Source organism: Salvelinus namaycush, unplaced genomic scaffold (assembly GCF_016432855.1).
Source record: "Salvelinus namaycush isolate Seneca unplaced genomic scaffold, SaNama_1.0 Scaffold497, whole genome shotgun sequence".
Classification (NCBI taxonomy): Eukaryota; Metazoa; Chordata; class Actinopteri; order Salmoniformes; family Salmonidae; genus Salvelinus; species Salvelinus namaycush.
In genome coordinates, this window is record NW_024061194.1 from 97,501 (window position 1) to 117,500 (window position 20,000).

At 44.1% G+C, this 20,000-nt stretch overlaps 1 protein-coding gene across 1 annotated transcript in view; it reads left to right on the plus strand.

Annotated features, from left to right (window-relative positions):
* LOC120041637 (voltage-dependent T-type calcium channel subunit alpha-1I-like) overlaps positions 1-20,000 on the plus strand; it is a gene marked incomplete at both ends in the record, with an annotated part of 136,114 nt that overhangs the window by 66,670 nt on the left and 49,444 nt on the right. Inside the window, 3 exons of the mRNA XM_038986503.1 lie at positions 10,610-10,827; positions 11,242-11,632; positions 18,447-18,598. Coding sequence (XP_038842431.1) covers positions 10,610-10,827; positions 11,242-11,632; positions 18,447-18,598 — 761 coding nt within the window. The remainder of the gene's footprint in view (positions 1-10,609; positions 10,828-11,241; positions 11,633-18,446; positions 18,599-20,000) is intronic.

Here is a 20,000-nt window from a genome sequence, read left to right on the forward strand (position 1 = left end):
ACTGGGCTTCCACCACAAAACAACGCCCTGTTAGGTTTGCAAAATTCTGATGACAGGAAGCAGGAAATCAGGCTAACCTATAGGAAATGTGGGAAAGTTACCAGAATGTTGCAACCCTACAGCCTATGTGTTAAGAGATTGATTGAGATAGTTTGCTTTGCTTTTATTCATACGCAAAACTGGCCTTCAGTGTATATGAGCAACTGAAACATGAGGAGGTAGTGTGATACACTCTTTCCACTCTGGCTTTGTAAGTGATTCCTCTTTCCCTCCGAGGTCCCATCTCCTGCCCCTCCTAATGCTCCTATGGGGCTCGTTTCTGACTGGCAGATTTCAGTGTTAATAGACTTGTAAAATCAGACTGTAAGATACACGGTTTCCAGAATCAATGGCCGGGTAGACAGTAAAGTTCATTTATCTGAGGCTTAATCTCTGTAATGGATGTGAGAGCAAAGAGGGGGCTGAAAGTTTGGCCCCGCCTCCTGTTCCTTCTTACTTTATTGGCAGCCATGTTTTATGAAGAAACACTGGTGAATACGCCTGAAGATGGAGAAACACTGGTGAATACGCCTGAAGATGGAGAAACACTGGTGAATACGCCTGAAGATGGAGAAACACTGGTGAATACGCCTGAAGATGGAGAAACACTGGTGAATACGCCTGAAGATGGAGAAACACTGGTGAATACGCCTGAAGATGGAGAAACACTGGTGAATACGCCTGAAGATGGAGAAACACTGGTGAATACGCTTGAAGATGGAGAAACACTGGTGAATACGCCTGAAGATGGAGAAACACTGGTGAATACGCCTGAAGATGGAGAAACACTGGTGAGTACACCTGAAGATGGAAAAACACAGGACCGTTTTAGAATATCCGGGGGAGGGAGGAGGGAGATTAGGGAGAGAGAAGGGAGAAGAGGGAGGAGGAGGGAGAGAGATGGGGAGGAGGAGGGGGAGAGGAGAAGGAGGTGGGGAGGAGGGAGAAAGAGGGAGGAGGAGGGAGAGAGAGGGAGGAGGAGGCAGAGGAGGGAGAGATATGGGGAGGAGGTAGAGAGGAGGGAGAGAGGAGGAGGAGTGATGGGGAGAAGGAGGGAGAGACATGGGGAGGAGGATGAGAGAGAGAGATGGGGAGGAGGAGGGAGAGAGAAAGAAGAAGAGGAGGGAGATAGATGGGGAGGAGGAGGAGTGATGGGGAGAAGGAGGGAGAGACATGGGGAGGAGGGTGAGAGAGAGAGATGGGGAGGAGGAGGGAGAGAGAAAGAAGAAGAGGAGGGAGAGAGATGGGGAGGAGGAGGAGTGATGGGGAGAAGGAGGGAGAGACATGGGGAGGAGGGTGAGAGAGAGAGATGGGGAGGAGGAGGGAGAGAGAAAGAAGAACAGGAGGGAGAGAGATGGGGAGGAGGAGGGGGAGAGATGGAGAGGAGGAGAGAGAGATGGAGGAGGAGGAGATACAGTATAAAGAGAGAGAATGGATATAAGATAAAACAGAAAGAGGAGTGAGAGGAAGAAAGGGATATGAAAGAGAAGTGTGCAAATATAGAGGAGTGAGACATGAAAAGAGAAAGATGAGAAGAGAGGGATGAAAGAAAGAGGAGATAAGATAAGAGGAGAAGAGAATAGAGGGTGTCTAGCCTGCATACTTCAGAGAGAAACAGGTTGAGATGTCTAGGTCTCTGCAGGCGTCAGGTTGCTCTGTGGCACCCGGCGGCCATTTTAATCCGCGCCTCGCGGCGTGCCGTCTGACTGGCAATAGGTCTTAATCCGGTTTGGGTCACAGCGAGTGACCGAATTAGCATTAGCGTTTAATTAGGGACGATCAGAGCGGTGGGCTCCCGTCGCGAGTGTGTGACACATATGCAGTGTACACACACGTCTACCCACACACACATACTTGTGATGCGGATCCTAACAGAGAGACATGCTGTCCCCAAGGTGATGCCATGTCATCATGTGTTCATATCCCAGCATGCATTGCCAGACGGCCCTCTGAGGACTCAGAGGAAGTGACTGCTGTGAATTATGGGTAATTATTTGAAGGAAAGGAGACGAGATCATATACGGTGTTCAAATTCTCAAATAAGCTTGTGAGGGAAACATAACTGTGATTCATAATCAATACTATACAGTTAGACTAGGGGCTCCCGAGTGGCGCAGCGGTCTAAGGCACTGCATCTCAGTGCTAGAGGTGTCACTGCAGTCCCTGGTTTGAGTCCAGGCTGTATCACAACCGGCTGTGATTGGGAGTCCCATAGGGCGGAGCACAATTCGCCCAGCATCGTCATGGGTTAGGCTTTGGCCAGGGTAGGCCGTCATTGTAAATAAGAATTTGTTCTTAACTGACTTGTCTAGTTAAATTTAAAAAGACTGTTATTGGTTAGCTTTTTGAGAGGACAGTAATAAACCTGTTGGACTCATGCTTTTATCTTTACGACCACAGAGCAGCTCCTCTCCAGACCCTCCCCTCTATCAACACATTCACATTATTACAATGCAGAGACCCTTCAATGTCATCACCACTAACAGGAGCAGGGGATCTTTTCTAGTCTCTTGAGTTTGTGTTCAATTCAATCAAACCAGCATTGCAGTAGCTCGTTTTGAATGGTTAAATACAATCATGAAATGGTTCGGGTTTCTGTAAAACGTATTACTGCAAAGAGGTAGACTCCGTTCACAGGTACAGTTGAAGTCAGAAGTTTACAAACACTTAGGTTGGAGTCATTAGAACTCGTTTTTCAACCACTCCACACATTTCTTGTTAACAAACTATAGTTTTGGCAAGTCGGTTAAGACATCTACTTTGTGCATGACACAAGTAATTTTTCCAACAATTGTTTACAGAGAGATTATTTCATTTATAATTCACTGTACCACAATTCCAGTGGGTCAGAAGTTTACATACACTAAATTGACTGTGCCTTTAAACAGCTTGGAAAATTCCACAAAATGATGTCATGGCTTTAGAAGCTTCTGATAAGCTAATGGACATAATTTGAGTCAATTGGAGGTATACCTGTGGATGTATTTCAAGGCCTACCTTCAAACTCAGTGCCTCTTTGCTTGACATCATAGGAAAATCAAAAGAAATGAGCCAAGACCTCAGGAAAAACAATTGTAGACCTCCACAAGTCTGGTTCATTCTTTGTAGAAATGTCCAAACGCCTGAAGGTACCACGTTCATCTGTACAAACAATAGTACGCAAGTATAAACACCATGGGTCCACACAGCCGTCATACCGCTCAGGAAGGAGATGCGTTCTGTCTCCTAGAGATGAACATACTTTGGTGCAAAAAGTGCAAATCAATCCCAGAACAACAGCAAAGGACCTTGCGAAGATGCTGGAGGAAACAGGTACAAAAGTATCTATATCCACAGTAAAACAAGTCCTATATCGACATAACCTAAAAGGCCGCTCAGCAAGGAAGAAGCCACTGCTCCAAAACCGCCATAAAAAAGCCAGACTACGGTTTGCAACTGCACATGGGGACAAAGATCGTACTTTTTGGAGAAATGTTCTCAGGTCTGATGAAACAAAAATAGAACTGTTTGGCCATAATGACCATCGTTATGTTTGGAGGAAAAAGGGGGAGGCTTGCAAGCCGAAGAACACCATCCCAACCGTGAAGAATGGGGGTGGCAGCATCATGTTGTGGGGGTGATTTGCTGCAGGAAGGACTGGTGCACTTCACCAAATAGATGGCAGCATGAGGTAGGAAAATTATGTGGCTATATTGAAGCAACATCTCAAGACCAGTCAGGAAGTTAAGGCTTGGTCGCAAATGTGTCTTCCAAATGGACAATGACCCCAAGCATACTTCCAAAGTTGTGGCAAAAGGGCTTAAGGACAACAAAGGCAAGGCATTGGAGTGGCCATCACCGAGCCCTGACTTCAATCTTATAGAAGATTTGTGGGCAGAACTGAAAAAGTGTGTGCGAGCAATGAGGCCTACAAACTTGACTCAGTTACACCAGCTCTGTCAGGAGGAATGGGCCAAAATTCACCCAACTTATTGTGGGAAGCTTGTGGAAGGCTACCCGAAACGTTTGACCCAAGTTAAACAATTTAAAGGCAATGCTACCAAATACTAATTGAGAGTATGTAAACTTCTGACCCACTGGGAATGTGATGAAAGAAATAAAAGCTGAAATAAATCATTCTCTCTACTATTATTCTGACATTTCACATTTTTTAAATAAAGTGGTGATCCTAACTGACCTAAGACAGGGAATTTTTACTAGGATTAAATGTCAGGAATTGTGAAACACTGAGTTTAAATGTATTTGGTTCAGGTGTATGTTCCGACTTCAACTGTATATGCTTCCTGTTGATCAGAATAAGAAGTGTCTGTGTGTGTGGGCAGGAGTTTCGAAACACAATACGTTAACAAATATATCGAGTTGGATTGAATGCCAGGCAGAATTTCACTGTACCGTTAAATAGGCCTAATCATACTAAGATGATTGCGTCATGGTGGTGTGTGAATACATAAGCGTTTACTTGGTTGGCAAGTCTGAAACAGAGGCTGGCATTGGCAGTGCGCATTCTGATTGTCAGCATCCTTTGAGACCTGGAGACAGGTGTCGAATCACAGCATAGTCACGTCTGTCTGGGGATAATGCAGCAACTCGCTTGGCTTTAACCTGTGTGGGCGTGTCTGAACTTCTTCTGTATCTTCCTGCCAAGTTCTCATCTTCCTCTATCAGCTCCAATCGCAGTCATGTTAACCTGTTGCTCGGCAACTGACTGGTGACTGGCGGGTTTTTCCCATAGTCACAGATCTAGGATCAGCTTACCCTCCCAAAAGCTTTAATGTAACATTAGGGAGAAAGAAGTACAACTGACTATAGATCACTGTCTAGGAACAATGTATCCTACTGTTGAGTGGCCCTTTATCCCTGTGTGAAGACTCCTTAGGCACGGTGGGAGTGGTGCCTGTGGGCTGCTGTGTGTTGTTCTAGGTTAGAGCCATCCAGATCTTGATTCTAATGATGAAGGAATGATTGTCTAATGTGTTAGAGATATTCTGGTTGTCATTTGTTAGTATAATGTGTTACTCCTCTGGCCATCACTAAAATAAAGTCCTGCTCTATGTATTTGCCTTCCTACTCTCTTCCACCTCCTCTTTGGCTCTGGCCTCTCTAATCTCCGTCTGTTATCATCCTCCTCTTTCCCTCAGTCTGCAGTAGAGGTAAACCTAATGAAGTACCTCAAGATATGTCTGGAGGCCTGGGGTCCCCCTGATTGTTATTCACTCATCTCAAAGCCACCTTGGTTCTTTTCTTATTTTCTCCATCTTTCCAGCAGTCTCTCTCTCTCTCTCTCTTGCTCTCCTCGCTCTCTCGTGATCTCTCTCGCTTTCTCTCTCTCTCTCTCTCTTGCTCTCTCTCTCTCTTGCTCTCTCTCGCGATTACGCTCACTCTCTCTCTTGCTCTCTCTTGCTCTCTCGCGATCTCTCTCGCTTTCTCTCTCACTCTCTCTCTCTTGCTCTCTCTCTCGCTCTCGATCTCTCTCTCGCTCTCGATCTCTCTCTCGCTTTCTCTCTCTCTCTTTCTCTCTCTTGCTCTCTCTCGCGATCTCTCTCACTCTCTCTCTCTTGCTCTCTCTCTCGATCTCTCTCTCGTTCTCGCTCTCTCTCTCTGTCTCTCAATTCAAAGGGCTTTACTAGCATGGAAAACATATCTTTACATTGCCAAAGCAAATGAAATAGATAATAAACAAATGAACACTAAACATTACACTTACAAACGTTTCAAAAGAATAGAGACATTTCAAGTGTCATATTATGTATATATACAGTGTTGTAACGATGTACAAATAGTTAAAGTACAAAAGGGAAAATAAATAAACATAAATATGGGTTGTATTTACAGTGGTGTTTGTTCTTCACTGGTTGCCCTTTTCTTGTGGCAACAGGTCACAAATCTTGCTGCTGTGATGCACACTGTGGTATTTCACCCAATAGATATAGGAGTTTATCAAAATTGGATTTGTTTGTGAATTCTTTGTGTAATCTGAGGGAGATATGGTCATACATTTGGCAGGAGGTTAGGAAGTGCAGCTCAGTTTCCACCTCATGTTGTGGGCAGTGTGCACATAGCCTGTCTTTTGAGAGCCAGGTCTGTCTTCTCTCTCTCTTTTTTCCTTTCTTTCTCCCCTTCTCTCTTTCTCTTTCTCCACCTCTCTCTCTCTCCTCCTCTCTCTCCCCCCTCTCTCTCTCTCTCCTCCTTTCTCCCCCCCCCCCCCCTCTCTCTCTCTCTCTCTCTCTCCCCCTCTCCCTCTCTCTCTCCTCCTCTCTCTCCTTCCCTATATATTAAGGGCTGGTATTAAGTGGAGGTATAAATCAAAGGTGGTCAGATGATCCTATCAGTGAGCACTACTGTAATGAACTTACAGACTCTGAAGTTTGACCTCCAATCTTACTGCAGTCAAACAGATAGTTGACATTCTACTGTACTTCTAGGAAGGCTAGGATAAGTTGGCATTGATTTTGTCTGCTGCCTGTTTCAAGGTGATGTGTCAGTGAAAGAAAGACGAGAGATGCATTGAAATACAAGAAACCTTAAAGATCAGTGACACCAAGAAGGGGAGGGTCTCATTCTGTTAGTGTGTGTGTGTGTGTGTGTGTGTGTGTGTGTGTGTGTGTGTGTGTGTGTGTGTGTGTGTGTGTGTGTGTGTGTGTGTGTGTGTGTGTGTGTGTGTGTGTGTCTGCGTGTGATTAGTGTTTCTGATCAGCAGGCTACTTTGATCCTAATCACCAGGAAGTCCAATATCACTGATTCACATTATTACTGCGTTATGCACAGGCACACACACACACACACACACACACACACACACACACACACACACACACACACACACACACACACACACACACACACACACACCTGTCTGGAGGTGAATCAAAGGCCCCACACACCAGCAGACCAGCCCTGAACTAGGATCACAGATGGAGCCTTCCCCTCCCCTTCTCTCTACATATCTCTGTCCTCTCTACTCCCTTCTCATCTTCTCTCTACATATCTCTGTCCTCTCTACGCCCTTCTCCCCTTCTCTCTACATATCTCTGTCCTCTCTACTCCCTTTTCCCCTTCTCTCTACATATCTCTGTCCTCTCTACTCCCTTCTCCCCTTCTCTCTACATATCTCTGTCCTCTCTACTCCCTTCTCCTCTTCTCTCTACATATCGCTGTCCTCTCTACTCCCTTCTCCCCTTCTCACTACATATCGCTGTCCTCTCTACTCCCTTCTCCTCTTCTCTCTACATATCTCTGTCCTCTCTACTCCCTTCTCATCTTCTCTCTACATATCTCTGTCCTCTCTACTCCCTTGTCATCTTCTCTCTACATCTCTGTCCTCTCTACTCCCTTCTCCTCTTCTCTCTACATATCTCTGTCCTCTCTACTCCCTTCTCATCTTCTCTCTACATATCTCTGTCCTCTCTACTCCCTTCTCATCTTCTCTCTACATCTCTGTCCTCTCTACTCCCTTCTCCTCTTCTCTCTACGTATCTCTGTCCTCTTTTCTCCTGTCCTTCCTTCCCTCTTCTCTCCCTCTTCTTTTCTCTCTCCTCTCTCTCTCTTCTACAGTCTGCTGTGAAGATTTAGAGGCTGCCTGGCACACGGCTTTGCTCACTCTCCTCTCCTCCCTTCCTATCTTCTCTACTCTATTCTCACCTCTCTCTTCCCTCTCCTCTCCTCAGCTCTCCGTCTTTAAAAAGGCTTAGTGCTGTGTTTAATAGCTACACGTTGCTGCCACGTCCGTCACACAGATCCACACACTCTGAGCCTGATCCACCTCTGGGATAAGTGTGTGCTTGTGCATGTATGCTCTTTTGCCTGTGTGCGTGCATTAGTGTGGGTGAGTGTACAGATGCGCTATCTTAATTGGACTCTGTTTCTCACAGCAGGAAAATAATCCTGAAGCAACAGGAAATGTGAATTATTATGTGTATTATAATTAATGGACATTTCTTGTGGGGATTGATACATTTTTCGTAAGGCCAAATCAAGTCTGTGGAAATTACAAACTTTGAATACAATACAATTTGCATGTGAATATAGCAGATGTGTGTGATGTTTGGAAGGCAACAGAGGTGTGTATAGCTACCCCTGTGGGGTTCTTCTGGGTGGGGTTCAGTGGGTTGTCTATCTCTCCTGTTGATCTGATCAGGAAAGTGAAGCTGTGCAGCAGAACCTAACAACTCAATACACCCCTTCCTGCCCCGCAGTCTACCTGTCAGATAACACTTCATCACCCCACAGGGTCAGCCAAGGGCCAGGTGAACTGCTGGGCTTCTCTCACCTTTTCCCCAATCTGTGCATTCTGTGTATTCGTTCACTTCCCTTGCATGGACTTAGAAGAAATGGACTGGTGTAAGGATTAGGGTTTCACCAATCCAAAGCTTATGAGGGGCAAGTTGAGGAGAAGGCTAGAGAATGCAGACATTCTCTCTTTTCTGAGAGAGAGAGAGAGAGAGAGAGAGAGAGAGAGAGAGAGAGAGAGAGAGAGAGAGAGAGAGAGAGAGAGAGAGAGAGAGAGAGAGAGAGAGAGAGAGAGAGAGAGAGAGAGAGAGAGAGAGAGAGAGAGAGAGACGTTCATCGGATGAATCGGACCAAGGTGCAGCGTGGTATGCGTACATTCTTATTTATTAAACGAATAAAACACTGAACAAAATAACCAAAACGAAACGTGAAGCTAATACGAATAGTGCAGACAGGCATCTAAACATAGAACACGAACACCAAAGGGAAAATGGCTACCTAAATATGATCCCCAATCAGAGACAACGATAAACAGCTGCCTCTGATTGAGAACCATATCAGGCCACCATAGACATACAAATCACCTAGACCTACAAAACCCTAGACATACAAAAAACCCTAGACAATCCAAAAACTATATAAACCCACCCTAGTCACACCCTGACCTAACCAAAATATAAAGAAAACAGAGATATCTCAGGTCAGGACGTGACACAGAGTATTATAAACAAGCTATTATTAACAGAGAGTATTATAAACAGAGAGTATTATAAACAGAGTATTATAAACAGAGTACTATAAACAGAGTATTATAAACAGAGTATTATAAACAGAGAGTATTATAAACAGAGAGTATTATAAACAGAGAATTATAAACAGGGTATTATTAACAGAGAGTATTATAAACAAAGAGCGATAGTATTGTAAACAGAGAGTATTATAAACGGAGAGTATTATAAACAGAAAGTAATGTTAAACGGAGAGTATTATAAACAGAGAGAGAGAGAGAGTATATAAAGAGAGAGAGAGAATCGTATAAGCATAGAGTATTATAAAAAATAGTATTATAAACAGAGAGTATTATGAACAGAGTATGTATTATAAACAGAGAGTATTATAAAAGAGTATTATAAACAGAGAGTACTATACCCATAGTATTATAAACAGAGAGTATTATGAACAGAGTATGTATTATAAACAGAGAGTATTATAAAATAGCATTATAAACAGAGAGTATTATAAAAGAGTATTATACACATAATATTATAAACAGAGTATTATAAACAGAGTATTATAAACATATGGCATTACAGAGAGTATTATAAACAGAGAGTATTATAAACAGAGAGTATTATAAACAGAGTATTCTAAACATAGTAATATAAATGGAGAGTATTATAAACGGAGAGTATTATAAACAGAGAGTATTATAAACAGAGAGTATTATAAACAGATAGTATTATAAAAAGAGAGTATTATAGACAGAGAGTATTATAGACAGAGAGTATTATAAACAGAGAGTATTATTAACAGAGTATTATTAACATGGTATTATAAACAGAGAGTATTATAAACAGAGAGTATTATAAACAGAATGAGACATTGTGTCTACTTGCATTGGGTATCATATTATTATTTTTTTTCTGTCTCTCCTGATAACACTCTGTTAGAAACTACAGCCTCCCTAGACCTTTAGACTGAGCGCTAACATCACACAATCATCGCTAAGGGGGAAACAGCACACAAACAGCACACTTTATTAGCATCAATGCTAACTTGAGAGGGAAAAACAGCAACAGTGTATACTGTATGTTCGGGTGGGAAGAAGGTGGTCGACCAATACTGAAGGAGACATACTGTTTACATCTAACTCCCAGGTGATGAGACCAGAGGCAGATCTTGATTCTCATGATGAAGGAATGATTGTCTAATGTGTTAGAGATATTCTGGTTGTCATTTGTTAGTATAATGTGTTACTCCTCTGGCCATCACTAAAATAAAGTCCTGCTCTATGTATTTGCCCTCCTACTCTCTTCCACCTCCTCTTTGGCTCTGGCCTCTCTACTCTCCGTCTGTTATCATCCTCCTCTTTCCCTCAGTCTGCAGTAGAGGTAAACCTAATGAAGTACCTCAAGATATGTCTGGAGGCCTGGGGTCCCCCTGATTGTTATTCACTCATCTCAAAGCCAAAAAGTGAATCTTGTGTGCACTGACCAGCAACTCCGGTATAGACTACCAGTGGTCTTCCACTGTATGTATCTGTGTGTGTTTCTGGTTGGCCTTCAGCACTCACTACAGTAACTCTGTGTTTCTAACTCACCTCTGACTATCCACCACTTTACAGATTGGCTCGTTCTTCATGATCAACTTATGTCTGGTGGTCATCGCCACCCAGTTCAGTGAGACCAAGCAGCGGGAGCACCAGCTGATGCAGGAGCAGCGGGCCCAGTGCCTGTCCTCCTCTACCCTGGCCAGCCTGCATGAACCGGGGGACTGCTACGAAGAGCTCTTCCAGCTGGTCTGCCACATGCTGCGCAAGGCCCGCAGGAGATCTGTAGCCTTGTATAACCAACTGAGGGGAAGGCCTCTGCCACCACCGCCCACTAGAGGGAGAGGAAGAGGAGGAGGAAGAGGAGGAGGGGAAGGAGGAGGGAGTGCGAACGGAGGGGAACGGCATCACCTGAGGCAGCCACGACGTAAGTGGGAGGCAGCGGGTGGGAGTACGAGAGAGAGTTTTTGTTAAATGTCTCAACTTTAACTTTAACATTATATTAGCCTTTTTCACATCGTGCGAGCCAGTGCGATGAGTCTTGTTTAATCTCTCGACTTTCAAACCTTTTTGGCGCTAGCAAACGCTGGCTTACATGGATATAGTACGACAATATGAAAGTGTCTATTGATGCTGTTAGTGACATGCTGATTCTTTCTCACACTCCCTCTCCATCTTTCATTAGAATCTCACTGTCCTCACCAAAGCAAGCTGGACCCAGTCCACAGCTCCCAACCCCTGGGCAACTCCATCGCCCTGGCCGTCCCTCAAAACACAGAGGACTGCCCTCAGTGCGCTACGGCACTGTCACTCAGGGAGGGGGCGGGAGCTGTGGGCGACTCGGCCAATGGGGAGGAGGAGGAGGGGGCCGTGGAGGAGACGGACAGGGAGGAGAACCACTTGGAGGAGAAAGCGGAAGAGGGGGAGGTAGTGAAGAAGAAGAGGAAGAGGAGGTCGTGTTTTGGACACTGTAAGGACATGTGGGATGAGATGAGGAAGAAACTTTGGGGCATCGTGGAGAGCAAATACTTCAATAGAGGAATCATGATCGCTATTCTCATCAATACTATCAGCATGGGGATAGAACACCACAACCAGGTAAATATACTATTCTCATCAATACTATCATCATAAACACCCCAACCAGGTAAATATACTATTCTCATCAATACTATCAGCATAAACACCCCAACCAGGTAAATATACTATTCTCATCAATACTATCAGCATAAACACCCCAACCAGGTAAATATACTATTCTCATCAATACTATCAGCATAAACACCCCAACCAGGTAAATATACTATTCTCATCAATACTATCAGCATAAACACCCCAACCAGGTAAATATACTATTCTCATCAATACTATCAGCATAAACACCCCAACCAGGTAAATATACTATTCTCATCAATACTATCATCATAAACACCCCAACCAGGTAAATATACTATTCTCATCAATACTATCAGCATAAACACCCCAACCAGGTAAATATACTATTCTCATCAATACAATCAGCATAAACACCCCAACCAGGTAAATATACTATTCTCATCAATACTATCAGCATAAACACCCCAACCAGGTAAATATACTATTCTCATCAATACTATCATCATAAACACCCCAACCAGGTAAATATACTATTCTCATCAATACTATCAGCATAAACACCCCAACCAGGTAAATATACTATTCTCATCAATACTATCAGCATAAACACCCCAACCAGGTAAATATACTATTCTCATCAATACTATCAGCATAAACACCCCAACCAGGTAAATATACTATTCTCATCAATACTATCAGCATAAACACCCCAACCAGGTAAATATACTATTCTCATCAATACTATCAGCATAAACACCCCAACCAGGTAAATATACTATTCTCATCAATACTATCAGCATAAACACCCCAACCAGGTAAATATACTATTCTCATCAATACTATCAGCATAAACACCCCAACCAGGTAAATATACTATTCTCATCAATACTATCAGCATAAACACCCCAACCAGGTAAATATACTATTCTCATCAATACTATCAGCATAAACACCCCAACCAGGTAAATATACTATTCTCATCAATACTATCAGCATAAACACCCCAACCAGGTAAATATACTATTCTCATCAATACTATCAGCATAAACACCCCAACCAGGTAAATATACTATTCTCATCAATACTATCAGCATAAACACCCCAACCAGGTAAATATACTATTCTCATCATACTATCAGCATAAACACCCCAACCAGGTAAATATACTATTCTCATCAATACTAATCAGCATAAACACCCCAACCAGGTAAATATACTATTCTCATCAATACTATCAGCATAAACACCCCAACCAGGTAAATATACTATTCTCATCAATACTATCAGCATAAACACCCCAACCAGGTAAATATACTATTCTCATCAATACTATCAGCATAAACACCCCAACCAGGTAAATATACTATTCTCATCAATACTATCAGCATAAACACCCCAACCAGGTAAATATACTATTCTCATCAATACTATCAGCATAAACACCCCAACCAGGTAAATATACTATTCTCATCAATACTATCAGCATAAACACCCCAACCAGGTAAATATACTATTCTCATCAATACTATCAGCATAAACACCCCAACCAGGTAAATATACTATTCTCATCAATACTATCAGCATAAACACCCCAACCAGGTAAATATACTATTCTCATCAATACTATCAGCATAAACACCCCAACCAGGTAAATATACTATTCTCATCAATACTATCAGCATAAAGACCACAACCAGGTAAATATACTATTCTCATCAATACTATCAGCATAAACACCCCAACCAGGTAAATATACTATTCTCATCAATACTATCAGCATAAACACCCCAACCAGGTAAATATACTATTCTCATCAATACTATCAGCATAAACACCCCAACCAGGTAAATATACTATTCTCATCAATACTATCAGCATAAACACCCCAACCAGGTAAATATACTATTCTCATCAATACTATCAGCATAAACACCCCAACCAGGTAAATATACTATTCTCATCAATACTATCAGCATAAACCCCCCAACCAGGTAAATATACTATTCTCATCAATACTATCAGCATAAACACCCCAACCAGGTAAATATACTATTCTCATCAATACTATCAGCATAAACACCCCAACCAGGTAAATATACTATTCTCATCAATACAATCAGCATAAACACCCCAACCAGGTAAATATACTATTCTCATCAATACTATCAGCATAAACACCCCAACCAGGTAAATATACTATTCTCATCAATACTATCAGCATAAACACCCCAACCAGGTAAATATACTATTCTCATCAATACTATCAGCATAAACACCCCAACCAGGTAAATATACTATTCTCATCAATACTATCAGCATAAACACCCCAACCAGGTAAATATACTATTCTCATCAATACTATCAGCATAAACACCCCAACCAGGTAAATATACTATTCTCATCAATACTATCAGCATAAACACCCCAACCAGGTAAATATACTATTCTCATCAATACTATCAGCATAAAGACCACAAAAGGTGAACTATAACACAGTCAGGGAGTACAGCACACATACACAATGTGCACAACAACAGTATTGCTCTTCAGTCCCCAAAGCTAACCCATTGACTTTAGCTTAGTGGGCTAACAAGGTCCAAGTAGTACAAGTCACTAGAAGTCAGATATCAGTGACGTACATGGAACACTATCAATATGGGAATGTATTGTTCCATTATACACCCGATAGACCACCACAACCATATCAGTAGAAAACAGCAGGGTAGGTACACCTCAACCTGCTTTTGGTGCTGTCTGGCTGTCTGGCTGGCTGTCTGGCTGGCTGGCTGGCTGGCTTCTCTCCTGAGAGAGACAGAGGAAGAGAGGAGGAGAGGGAGCTGCCTGTGTGGAAGGGGTGTGGTAGCTTCATGCCAAAATACACCCACCCTGGCTGTTACATAACCACTCCTACCTCCCTCAACCCCTCTCTTTCTCTATCTCTCTCTCTCCCTCCCTCCTTTCCCTGCCTCTTTCTGTCTCCCTCCTCCCCTGTCTCTGTCCATCCCTCCCTCTCCCTCTCCCTTCTCCATTCTGCCTCCCTTCTCCATTCTGTCTCTGTCCATCCCTCCCTCTCCCTCTCCCTTCTCTATTCTGTCTCCCTTCTCCATTCTGTCTCTGTCCATCCCCCTCTCTCCCTCTCCCTTCTCCATTCTGTCTCCCTTCTCCATTCTGTCTCTGCCCATCCCTCCCTCTCCCTCTCCCTTCTCCATTCTGTCTCCCTTCTCCATTCTGTCTCTGTCCATCCCTCCCTCTCCCTCTCCCTTCTCCATTCTGTCTCCCTTCTCCATTCTGTCTCTGTCCATCCCTCCCTCTCCCTCTCCCTCTCCCTTCTCCATTCTGTCTCCCTTCTCCATTCTGTCTCTGTCCATCCCTCCCTCTCCCTCTCCCTCTCCCTTCTCCATTCTGTCTCCCTTCTCCATTCTGTCTCTGTCCATCCCTACCTCTCCCTTCTCCATTCTGTCTCCCTTCTCCATTCTGTCTCTGTCCATCCCTCCCTCTCCCTCTCCCTTCTCCATTCTGTCTCCCTTCTCCATTCTGTCCCCCTTCTCCATTCTGTCTCTGTCCATCCCTACCTCTCCCTCTCCCTTCTCCATTCTGTCTCCCTTCTCCATTCTGTCCCCCTTCTCCATTCTGTCTCTGTCCATCCCTACCTCTCCCTCTCCCTTCTCCATTCTGTCTCCCTTCTCCATTCTGTCTCTGTCCATCCCTACCTCTCCCTTCTCCATTCTGTCTCCCTTCTCCATTCTGTCTCTGTCCATCCCTCCCTCTCCCTCTCCCTTCTCCATTCTGTCTCCCTTCTCCATTCTGTCCCCCTTCTCCATTCTGTCTCTGTCCATCCCTCCCTCTCTCTCTCCCTTCTCCATTCTGTCTCCCTTCTCCATTCTGTCTCTGTCCATCCCTCCCTCTCCCTCTCCCTTCTCCATTCTGTCTCCCTTCTCCATTCTGTCTCTGTCCATCCCTCCCTCTCCCTTCTCCATTCTGTCTCCCTCCATCTCTCTCTCGCTCCCTCCCTCTGTCTTCATCTCTCATCCACCCCCTCACTCCTTGACGACATGCAGAGGAGTCGGTTCTCTCATTTCTGAAGACTCTAAAAATAACAGAGGGATGTGGGGAGAGGAGGAGAGGAGGACAGGAACTCACCGAGAGAGAAGAGGGAGCAGACTCCTGTTACGCAGCATTTTCAGCTCTATTCCTGTATGAATGTACACACACACACACACACACACACACACACACACACACACACACACACACACACACACACACACACACACACACACACACACACACACACACACACACACACACACACACACACACACACACACACACACACACCACACACACCAACAGCATTACACACACCACACACCACACACACCAACAGCATTACACATACAACACAGACACACCACACACACACCACACACCACACACACACCACACACACACACCACACACACCAACAGCATTACACACACCACACACACACACACATATACCACACACACCACACACAAACACAGACACACACACACACACACCACACACCAACAGCACTACACACCACACACCACACACACACACACCACACACACCACACACCACACACACACATACCACACACACCACACACAAACACAGACACACACACACACACCACACACACCAACATCACTACACACCACACACACACACACACACACACACACACACACACACACACACACACACACACACACACACACACACACACACACACACACACACCACACACTCCAACAGCATTACACAATGGTCTCTCTTGGCTGAGGCAGAGGCAGAGGCGGTGTGTGTTCTGCAGTAGATTTCTAAGTGTTGTTCCAGGGGGTTGTGTTCTAGAACTGAAAGCGTATGTGTTTCCCTCTTTGGTAACAGGGCTTACTGAAACGTTATTTGATCAATCCCCTGAGGGTAGGATTACATGACATGTGTTAAGAGCATACAGTGAGCATATGACCTTCACTAGATGTCCTTCAGATTCGTTACTTGTAGTCTTCATTCAGAGTTGCTGTGTATGTGTGTGTGTGTTTGTGTGTGTGTTGTGTGTGACTACATCTCTGACTCATCAGCATTCATCTTTCACATCAATGGTAGCATGACTGAGAGGCTCCCCTATTAGCATGTATATACAGCATGTGTGTAGGGGGGGGGGGGGTTACTCATTGATATTCAGTAAACATTCAATGATAAAAACAAGAGAACTACAAAGAGAGAGGGATGGAGAAAAGAGAGGGATGGAGAAAAGAGAGGGAGGGAGAGGGATGAAGAAAAGATAGGGAGGGAGAGGGATGGAGAAAAGAGAGGGAGGGAGAGGGATGGAGAAAAGATAGGGAGGGAGAGGGATAGAGAAAAGAGAGAGAGAGAGAGGAATGTGCAGGCAGGGAGGTGCAGGTATCTGTGAGGGAGGACATGAAAGACAGGAAGGAGAGATGAAAGGGTAAACAGGTGAGAGGGAGGGAGGGGGGGGGAACGTGGAGGGAGAGGAACATGGAGGAAGATAGAAGGTGATTGGAGGAAGATAGAAGGTGATTGGAGGAAGAGGAACATGGAGGGAGATAGAAGGTGAGAAAAAGATCAAATAGAAGAGATGTTTATTTATTTTTATTGACCCATCCCCTCTTCAGGGGACAAAATCAACTTTGTTTTATATTTACATTTTTTACAGCTTTTTTTGTTACATTGTTACATAAATTGTACCCACATTTCATATACAGTACATGCTACTTTTATACACAGTAATTACACAACAAAAACATTATTATTATACATGAAATAGGTTGAATATTTACATAATGGAAACTCCCTTCAGCCCAGCGTCCCACATAGTCTTGACTTAATTTCTCTCGTGAAAGATTTGATTTCTCTAAAGAGAAACAGCCCGTTGAGCTCACAAAAAATAAATACATTTGGGTTCATCAGTCAGCACTAGATCTCATCCTCTCTTCATCCCCTCGTCTCCTCCACCATGCCTGCCAGTGGAGGAGGGGGGCTCTGTTCTTCTCCTCTTGTTTTTTTCTCTCCCTGAGCTGATCCATGGAGAGATATTGATCACAGGGAGATGGGAGTGTCTGATAATGAGACAAAGAGAGAGAGGGAGATGGAGGGAGAGAGAGACGGAGAGAGGGAAGAGAGAAACACAGGATTAGAGGAGAATAAATAGTGTCTTGGCTAGCCTGTATGTCTTCTATCTTTGATACAGGTGATCACAGATACAATCTGATCAATATCACATGCACACTGTGGAGTGTGGGGATAGGCTCTAACATGTGTGTGTGTGTGTGTGTGTGTGTGTGTGTGTGTGTGTGTGTGTGTGTGTGTGTGTGTGTGTGTGTGTGTGTGTGTGTGTGTGTGTGCGTGTGTGCGCTTCGAACCAAGCACAATCTTCCAGACAGAAAGTGGCTGCACTACATCCCTTAGCTCCCTCCCTCCCCCTCGGTCTCTCTGAAGACAATAACATGACATTTTAGGCCAGTGTTCATATTGTCTCTTTTCTCACTTTCATTGGCCACTGAGCTGGATTTAGTTCACTATATCAAGTTGTATAGCTTGTTGTGTTGTGTTGCAGTCTATGTGACAGGTTTGTACAGGTGTCTCAGTACTGACGCTGTGTTGGTTGTCTGCAGTTTCATATTTTTCAATTGTTGAAGGCAGTATTATAATAACCTACCATATCTTGCTGTCTTCATTCCTCCATCTCTTTAAATGTGTTTCTCTCTCTGCCTTCTATTTCTTGTGAATCTTGTCTCCCATCCAGCCGGAGGAGCTGACTAACGTGTTGGAGATCAGTAACATTGTGTTCACCAGTATGTTCACCCTGGAAATGATCCTCAAGCTGACCGCCTTTGGCTTCTTCGCCTACCTGAGGAACCCCTACAACATCTTCGATGGCATCATCGTCATCATCAGGTCGGGGGGCCTGCCCAACATGACCACAGAATGTTACCAGAATGTTACAGGAATTATGTTACCAGAATGTTACAGGAATTATGTTACCAGAATGTTACAGGAATGATGTTACAGTTACCATGTCAGAATGTCACAGCTTTGGGATGTCAGTTGGAATGTTAGAATGATGGATAATGTATTGGGCGTTTGGGTTGGCATTGGAATGTTAGAATGATGGATAATGTATTGGGCGTTTGGGTTGGCATTGGAATGTTAGAATGATGGATAATGTATTGGGCATTTGGGTTGGCATTGGAATGTTAGAATGATGGATAATGTATTGGGCGTTTGGGTTGGCATTGGAATGTTAGAATGATGGATAATGTATTGGGCGTTTGGGTTGGCATTGGAATGTTAGAATGATGGATAATGTATTGGGTGTTTGGGTTGGCATTGGAATGTTAGAATGATGGATAATGTATTGGGCGTTTGGGTTGGCATTGGAATGTTAGAATGATGGATAATGTATTGGGCGTTTGGGTTGGCATTGGAATGTTAGAATGATGGATAATGTATTGGGCGTTTGGGTTGGCATTGGAATGTTAGAATGATGGATAATGTATTGGGCGTTTGGGTTGGCATTGGAATGTTAGAATGATGGATAATGTATTGGGCGTTTGGGTTGGCATTGGAATGTTAGAATGATGGATAATGTATTGGGCGTTTGGGTTGGCATTGGAATGTTAGAATGATGGATAATGTATTGGGCGTTTGGGTTGGCATTGGATGATTCTGACAGCTGAATGTTCCCGATGGTTTCAGTTGGGATCAGAGGGGAAATTAGGAAATGTTGCTGTCTGGATTTGTGTCTTCTATTTTCTTCTCTTCCTTTCTCTGCCTGTCTCACTCATCTTTTCTCCTCTTTCTCCTCACTCCTCACTCCTCTCTCCTGTCTCCTCTCTCCTCTCTCCTCTCTCCTCACTCCTCACTCCTCACTCCTCTCTCCTCACTCTTCTCCCCTTTCTCCTCACTCTTCTCTCCTCTCTCCTGTCTCCTCTCTCCTGTCTCCTGTCTCCTCACTCTTCTCTCCTTACTCCTCTCTCCTCTCTCCTGTCTCCTCTCTCCTGTCTCCTCTCTCCTGTCTCCTCTCTCCTCTCTCCTTACTCCTCTCTCCTCTCTCCTGACTCCTGTCTCCTCTCTCCTCTCTCCTCACTCCTCTCTCCTCTCTCCTCTCTCCTGTCTCCTCACTTCTCTCCTCACTCCTCTCTCCTCACTCCTCAATCCTCACTCCTCACTCATCTCTCCTTACTCATCTCTCCTTACTCCTCACTCCTCTCTTCTCTCTCCTAACTCCTCACAACTCACTCCTCTCTCCTCTCTCCTCACTCCTCTCTCATCTCTCCTTACTCATCACTCCTCACTC